At 32.9% G+C, this 8,822-nt stretch overlaps 1 protein-coding gene across 1 annotated transcript; it reads right to left on the reverse strand.

Annotated features, from left to right (window-relative positions):
- Positions 1 to 1,519: 1,519 nt before the first annotated feature.
- On the reverse strand, positions 1,520 to 5,458 carry LOC107221055 (acyl-CoA-binding protein homolog). The gene is made up of 3 exons (XM_015659917.2): positions 5,313 to 5,458; positions 2,943 to 3,057; positions 1,520 to 1,726 (listed from the first exon to the last, which is right to left on the reverse strand). Exons 1-3 carry the CDS (start codon positions 5,325 to 5,327, stop codon positions 1,593 to 1,595), a joined length of 264 nt encoding a protein of 87 aa, XP_015515403.1. The 5' UTR covers positions 5,328 to 5,458; the 3' UTR covers positions 1,520 to 1,592.
- Between the last annotated feature and the right edge of the window lie 3,364 nt (positions 5,459 to 8,822).

The following is an 8,822-nucleotide window of genomic DNA, read 5'->3' on the forward strand; positions in this document are numbered from 1 at the left end:
AAAAAATTGTCATTAATCAGCGGCGTATTTCATGAAAGATAACTGGAAAAATTCTATTTTCAGGCTGGAATACCTGGAAAAGTCGGGAAATTTCGGATTCCAAAAAGCGTACGAACCCTGAATTAATAATAGGAGTGAACGTCAAACGTATAATATGCCGGAATGCATTATTTGTTACATTAAAAGTGCCTGTATGATTTGACTGTTGGTGAAAAATTAGCTCTACAGCTATATAGTTTTTTTTCCACTTGCTTTTATAATTTAAAATCTAACAAACAGAGCAACGATGTTTCTTCTTTCTGTTTCAAGTTTCACCCGGTATAAGGGATATGTTATACAATTCTTTGGCAACTTTTTTTCCATTTTTCCTTAATTGTAGCCCGAAGATGGCTGACTGGGACTGGGAAAAAAATTAAAATAAATTATTATTATGACGACCATATCCGATGAATATTTTTCAATCACTATTCGTTATGATCGTCGTGATAATTATACGAGTGCTTGTAATGCCGATATTCCTGAGAAACTTTCTATTGTGCGTTGCGATAACCAATTTACAGTCATATACGTTTATATTCGACGAACTGCATTATTACGAAATGAAAATCAGTTTCGTGCCTATAAATAGTTCAACAGTTATCGAATGAAAATAAACGAGAACCTCTTCATTGGATATTCATTGCAGTTCGTCACATTTCCATTTGATATGTTGAACTTGTCTAAAAACCCGTTCTAATTCACGCTTTTCTAACGGTTCATTCAGCGTTTTTCAGATCCGAATATCAAAGATCTTTATACGTAGTTGCGGTTATATATTATTTGTATCAGACCAACACGAGGTACTGATATTTTAAAAATTCGACCATTTTCGTCTCTCCGCAAACAAATTAATCATTGGATTTCCACTTCCTTTAAGCCTCGTGATTATAGGTTTGTAATCTCAAAGCGATAGGATTATCTCACTATCACGTGAGATTATATCCACGTACGTATACATTTCGTGTATCGTTATCTCAAAATGTTGTACAGTTCCACGAAACAAACTCAACAAAATAATCATTCGATAAGTTTGCTGCACATCAATATATATGCAGACGTGCTTTAATATATGTATGTTTTAGTGCGTTATAATTTTACATGATAATTCAAGAGATTGAATTTACTTAACTGACGTAATTTTATTCGATTTGTCGTTATAAAATTGGAGATTATTAATATTTATCTTTTTAACACTCATATCTGCAGTTTACAGTGTATACGTGTGTGATTAATTATCAACGACAGTTTGTCAAAGATCAAGTAACACACAGATTATAGTGAAAGAGTAGCTATACAAACGAAGAAAATTCGTGAAGATTCTTTTCTTATAATTTCATAACACAAGGATTTTCACACATGTATCGATTCCTCTTTCCCGGTAAAAATATTATTATTATTATTATTATTATTGTTGTTGTTGTTGTTGTTGTTGTTATTGTTATTATTTTGTAATTATTTTCTCTTCTTAATGACAACCAGCAGAGTGCGATAATGATATATTTCATGTGATTATACACGGGAAATTAATTCTCTCATATTTTTTTATAGGAATTCTACTTGTACTTCGTTAACAATGTGTCGACAAATTTAATGTACGCTTCTTTAGCCGCATCCTGCGATGTACCTCGTTTGCTGTCCCACGCGTTCCATTTCGCCTTTCCTTTGAGGTCCAGCATGCCTGGCTTTGCTGAAATTGAAGATAAGGAAAAAAACGAATTATTAATAATTAAAGCTGTTTTGTTGTAAATACTCCTTTATCCGGACGATGGTTATAGATAAAAAAGAAAAAAACTAAACTATGACTAAACATTATACACGCGTATTAAAGTAAACGAAGTACCAATTTATTTAATTTACCGAACACATATATACTCGAGGAAACAAAAAGTTTCTCTCAAGTATTTTTTAAATTTATACAGATGATAGTCTTTCACAGTCATTTAAGAACTCGGTAATTGTTGACGTGTCATACGAAGTCTATGGTTGTGTGTTTTTATTTATTTTTTTATTAATAACGTGAAATTTTTATGATTCATTAATGTATTCATTTTGTTGTATTTGAGTTGTGGTTAACGAATTATTGAATTGTAGAGAATCGATCGAATGATGAAACCGTGTGTTTTCATTACATTCTAGATTAGCTACTAACTTCGGTTTACGAACTTCCGATAATTGAGAAACTTGTAGAACTATTATATCGCGAGAGAATCTGTGAAGATGTTCATTTTATTTCGAGATTTCATTTTTTTTATAGTATAATTGAAAGATTTTTCTACATGTTGTATAAATTTACAAACAATTACTATTATGTGTAACAACGTGTAAGTTTTGGTATGCAATTCTGTTACTTAACGTTTATAAACGACAGATTATTTTCGTCCTGGTAATTAATTATACACTATTTATTACGACGAATACGATTATCTTTCGATCATTATATAATCTATTCGTGGCAAACAAATTAGTGATAATTTATCAGTGTGCAGAAAAAAAATAAATAAAATGTGTTCCGTGACAAATGATGCATGATTGCATGCAATACATCATAACGATTGTACATATTTCTTTTGATCGCATAATCCGAAACTAAACGTACGTACAAACGCCCACAAGGTTTTGAAATCACATATTTCTTTTGCGTTGAAGAACAAAAAAAAAGAAAAGAAAAACGTAAAAGGTAATCAAAGGATGACGAAAAATTCTCACATTCATCGTCCGTTGGACCGACATTTTTTAAACTTAAATTTTTTATCTGTAAACCTGTTCCACGTAGCTGACGTACGTATTTTAAACGTCTTTATTTTATTTTACGTGTTAATTCTGATCAGCTTGGCTACGTCTTGATCTTTGCATATTGTACCTACAAAAACGGAGGATTGAATATTTCGTTTGTATGTACTTACGGGTTTTATTGTCTCCTTCGATTGCTTGCTTGAAGAAAGCGTAAAGTTCGAGAAGTTCTTCGTCGGTCGGTCGTTTTGTTAAAGTTTTTACGGCTGCGGCGGCCGATTGGAATTTCTATATTTAACAAGCGATAAATTGAAGTATGTGTTAGTTTGAAATGAAGAAAAATTACTCGAGGCAAAATTTTGAAATTTGAATATCGATTATGCCTTGAAATGTCTTTAAACTTGTACAGGTACCGAGAACGATCAAGGCCGGTGTCTTTAATTGAAAAATTTTTAATCACTCTGGCGATTAAGTACAGACCTTTCACTCAGAATTAGGAGGAATACTATTTCTTTCCAACTTTTTTTCACCACACATATCCGGTTGGCAACTCTACGCTACCTTCTTATTTCAGTCGATTTCATTTATTAATGATAATCCTATTCGCATGAATTATACGGTACATCCGTCTGTTTTACACAGTACAATAATTCAATGACCTTGCTTGATACAATATGTTGATATCCTGTGTGAGCTACATTATGTATGTCTACTTCAGTTTCTATACACTGAGAGAAATTTGTAGTTCCGGTTACCGCTCAGTCCTTAAATATTTTCATTTTTTACCACAATCGAAGAATATAGTTCTAGATAGAAAATGAAAATTAGTTTTCTAGCCGTTACCGGAAAGTCTAGTATCCGTTACTATTCTTTCTCATTACGATCGCTGTTGCTATATTTTCTTGCAACTGTTGCGAAAATTTAATGCTCGTGCAAGAATAAATTGACGTTAAAGCCTTGTTTAACTAAAAAAGTAGAGTAAACCGAAGAAACTGATTTTGCGTTACAATTATCAGAAAAGGATCGACAATAGCGCAAAATGATTAGGCGTACCTCGTTTTTAGCAATCCCAACAATATTTAAACTGTTTTTTAACGATACCTGTTTTACTGAATTTTTCTAGTTAATTTAACAAATGAAATTTTTCTCAGTGTACATACTTCCTTTTACAAGTCTGACGAATTTCCGATGTTTTAACATAGTGAAAAATTGCAAGTTTTTAAGCAATTATTCTTCGGGTATATAGACTAGAAATTAAATTTCTAGATGTTTTTTTATTGTCATCCAAAACTATGCTTCTGGGTTAAAAATTAAAATCGGTTTCGTTGTTCTGAATAAAAAAAATTAGTATACATTACTATTGTTTTTAATCACGGTCAATCGTACAGTTTTATTATATATTTTCTTCCAACTATTACGATGCAATAATAAATTCATGTTAAGGTCTTACTTTACTTGGAAAATGTAATAAACTATGCAGACAGATTTAATATTTCAATAACCAGAAAATTTGGTATTGACAATTATAATCACACTGAAGAATAACTATTGATATTCCAAATTTTCTTTTAATCTCAACAATATTAAACCATCACTACACAGATACTTATTTTGTTAAATAAATTGAATTCTTCTCAGTACAATTACACGAACGTGGAATTCAAACTATTATATTAGTTCGACAAGATACAGTTTATAATGTAAAAAATTTCACCTGAAATGAAACTAACAAAGCAAGTTCAACGACCCGTTGTTACCGATAAGGAATCCGCGTAGATAATTGCCGTGCATTTTATTGTTTAAACAATCTAATATGATTGTATATCGCAGCTTTACAATGCGTCTAACGATTTGAACAATCGATTGTCGAACATTAAAATTTCCCCGAATTTTACAACTATGATCGGGGATACTTTGACAAGTGATATTCATTGTAGCCATGTATAAGATTATAATCTGACCTGGATAATCATGAGGAATAATTTACACTCAGAAAAATTTCACTTGTTACAGTAACTAGAAAAATTCAGTAAAACAGGTATCGTTCAAAAAACTGTTTAAATATTGTTGGAATTACGAAAAACGAGGTACGCGTAAACATTTTGCGATATCGTCGATCCTTTTTTGGTAATTGCAACGCAAAATCAGTTTGTGAGGTTTACTCTACTTTTTTAGTTAAACGAGGCTTTACCGTCAATTTATTCTTGCACAAACATTAAATTTTCGCAACAGTTGCAAGAAAATATAGCAACAGTGATCGCAATGAGAAAGAATAGTAACGGATACTAGACTTTCCGGTAACAGCTAGAAAACTAATTTTCATTTTTTACCTATAACTATATTTTTCGATTGCGGTAAAAAATGAAAATAGTTAAGGACTGAGCGGTAACCGGAACTAAAAATTTCAGTGTAAATATCGTATATTCTTTGAAAATTTGAGAATTTAATTTATTCCCTGGGATTGAGAAATCTTCGAATCACATTCAATTTTGCGGCACAATATATCGTACGGATTGAAAACAAATAATATTTCAGTCTCTCACCTCATCTAGCGACATTCTGAGTTGTGCGATATCTTCGGTGGTTGAGAGTCGACTGACCGAGTATTTCGTCCTCCCCACTCTTTAATAGAACAAAAAGTCCGAATGCCGTCTCGACTGGATGAAGGTTATCTAGGCAATCAAAAATAATTAAACACACGGAAATTTCAAATGCGAATAATCACGGCAGACCGACAAGCTGTAGTTACAATCTCGACTTTTTTAATTTTTCACATCACAGATTGTCATTACTCACTGTTATCCAATAGTCAGGGATTTGTGCAACAGTTTTGAAAATCTAATACATATCACAGATATGTAATCAGGGGTTTTCGGCAATTAGTCATCGCTTGAGTTATAAATTCATTTTAAAATCGAGTTCTTCAATCCATCGACATATGAATATTGTACCTATTTAAAAATTGAATCGATGTATACATGCGATGTACAAATACATACAGACAATGTATTTCACAGTACGCAATACTGCACCAGGTTTGCAAAACTGCAAAATTGGCATTCATTTGAACATAAAAGCGACTCAATTGCGCATTTTATAAGCCGCTTTTTTTGTTATACATTTTTATCGATCGTGTCTATAATGGTGCACAGGTGAACAGAATTAGAACCGAAAATAAAGCGGACGTGAAGTCTCAGTTTAAAAAACAGTACGACACCGTTGAAAAGAACTTTATAAGCAACATTTAACCGCTCTTCTTGTTATCGTATAACGATAAGTTGGTGTTGGATTCCTACTTGACCGATCGAAATAACTGGTATTATACTTTTTCAAATTAATTCTAAACGAACACTTAAAAATTACTTTGCTTCTCGTAGCAGATCGTTTGTGTAAAGCTGAATATTAGAATTTAGAGTAAATTTTAGTGAAGTGAAGTAAAAATTTCTCAACGTTAAAACATGGCATCTCTTTTTCGTGTTATTCTTATATTATGTTTTGCATTATTGAAGTCTGCGCCGGTCGAGGGACGGAAATTTGCAAGTATTATAAAATTATTGAACTTGAATAATTCGGAATACGTAATCATACATTTTATTTCTTAATACTGCGTACAGAAATGCAGATTTCGTGCAATGATTATTTATATATTTCCGTATAGTCATGCGATTCGTATACAAAAATCCAGCAAGTTTTCAAAATCAAGAACGAAAAGAGTATGTGGTACAATTTTTATATACGATTCATTGAGAAAATAAATATAAAAAAAAAATACTGAAGTAGGATTCTGACTTACCGACGTTTCGAAATTCCTCGACAAGTACAGCAAACTTTTTAACCTGTAATTTCATTTATTTACGTCTAAGGCCAATTCAAAGTTCCATATAAAGACGCATTGCAGTAACGTTCGTTTAAAGCAGCTGTACATAGATACGTCGAGAAATCTTAGCCAATTCCTTGGATCTCACAGTCTTAGAGAGGCCATTAAAACTGGTTTTTGTAAACGTGAAGCTGAAGAAGAAAAAAAAAGGAAAAAATTACTGTTGAACTTTGAACTGCAGTGTTTAATTAAGTATTAAAATAGCGAACAAAGCAACTGCGTGAAACATGGATGTCATCTTTTCAACTACAAAGAAAGAAAAAGAATTGCACAGACAATTTTCCAAGAGTTTCAAACTGTTCACAAAGGAATCTACATCATCGACGATGACTCTTGTACGATCTCGCAATCCGAGTTATAACACGAGTAATCGTAGACCTCGGTTGACGATGAAACGAGTTTTTATCGAATACCGCAATACGATTGCCGGTGGCTGAATCATGCGGTTTTTTTCTGTCTGATGTATGTATGTGTCATTTTTTCTTTTTTCTTCAAATCAGACATGTGAGTCTGTACGAAGCTATCTGTATAAGCGATTACGAGTCATCTACGAGCGTCATCGTATTTCGAAAGATCATTGACTCAGTTCCGTTCGATTTCGTTACTTTTTCCCAGAGTCATACGAGTCGTTCTCTTGAATAGGTGTATGGAGTTTTAAGTTAAAATAGTTTCACCGTGGAATAATATCACGTTCAGAAGTACGCTGTAGTACAATTTTGTACTAATGCTCGTCTCTGCTGGAACTGTATAATTCCGAAATCAAGGAACCGTTACTTTGAGACTTATTTATGAAACTCGTTTTTATACCTTGTTTATAATATTACGACTCTAATGTAATGGATGAAGTTAGGAAAATTTTTTATACCACTATTTATACCTGCATCGTCGAATTTCTTTAACCTCATTCAAATCTCGTGGCAAACGCAGGAATATGTGGGTCGTGGATAATGCAAGAAACGGTTTCTCGGTACCATTCGTTAATTGTCTACAATTACAATGATCATTCTTATAATCATGCAAAATTTCATAACTGCATCCCCGCAACGATCATATATAACATTGTACAGTTGTTGAATTTACCTGGAAAGTAAATTTGAAAAAATGTAGTCAAAATTCTAGGCAAATAATTTACCAAGTTTCGGGTTTTCTCGAAATCCCAAAAGTCCTCAGTTATTCGAATTGGAGAATTCGAAGGGTTTGGGTAAATATTTGAAAACTTATTATCTTCAGATATTTAATTTACCATAGGAGCGACAAAATTCGAATATCATGAGATCGTGGATAAATTTCGAAGCAATCGTCTTAAAAATAATCGAACACGACTCGATTGAATCGGTGAAAATTAATCTATCAATCGATTATTTCGTATTTTTTTGAAACGGTGCATACGAGAACAAAATTTGGTAAATTTCAGTAGCCAGTCTTAAAAGCGGTAAAGTTTCTTGATAATTTATAATTTCGTTAAAAATATTTACAATATCAGGTAAAAATATTCATTTACAGGTACTTATAGCAAGTAATTAAGACAATGATAACAATCGATACTTGAAACACGTGAATCGATATTGTATTATAAAAAACAAAAACCGATCGTGAAAAAAAAAAAAAACAATCGCCTCGGTCGGTAAATCGAGTTTGAAAAATAATCGATCACACTCGATTAATCGTGAAGGAAATAATCGATTATTTTTCGTCATTCTTAAGTCACGTATGAAGCGATCACGTCTGATTGTGAGGCAGGTAATTGGTGTCGAGAAACGCAAGTTATCCTTGCTCACCTGCGTTGGAATGCGGGAATTCTTCAGTTCCCTGACGCACCACTTTCCGAGGGCGAAGATTCCCGAGTGAATAGTCGGAGACACCCGAGCCGCTTCACTGACTAGGCGCACAAATTGCTGAGACAACAAAATACGAGTCGCGCGCGCACTTCTGTCCCACGGGTCCGTTTCTTCGTTCTTCTTTTCGTCGCTTCAACTTCGTCTCGCCTTTCTTTTCTTTTTTTTTTTTTTTCGATTTTTTTTCGTTTTCCTCTCGTACCATCGTTCCGCGAATACCTAAATCATATCGAAAGCAACCGAGATCGCGGATGATCTCGAATGAAGATTGATAAATAAATAACAGCAAACGGCAGTGTTTTTTTTTTTTTTTTTAAAAGATTTTGAACACGTGTGACGCG

This window comes from Neodiprion lecontei, chromosome 7, assembly GCF_021901455.1.
Source record: "Neodiprion lecontei isolate iyNeoLeco1 chromosome 7, iyNeoLeco1.1, whole genome shotgun sequence".
Classification (NCBI taxonomy): domain Eukaryota; kingdom Metazoa; phylum Arthropoda; class Insecta; order Hymenoptera; family Diprionidae; genus Neodiprion; species Neodiprion lecontei.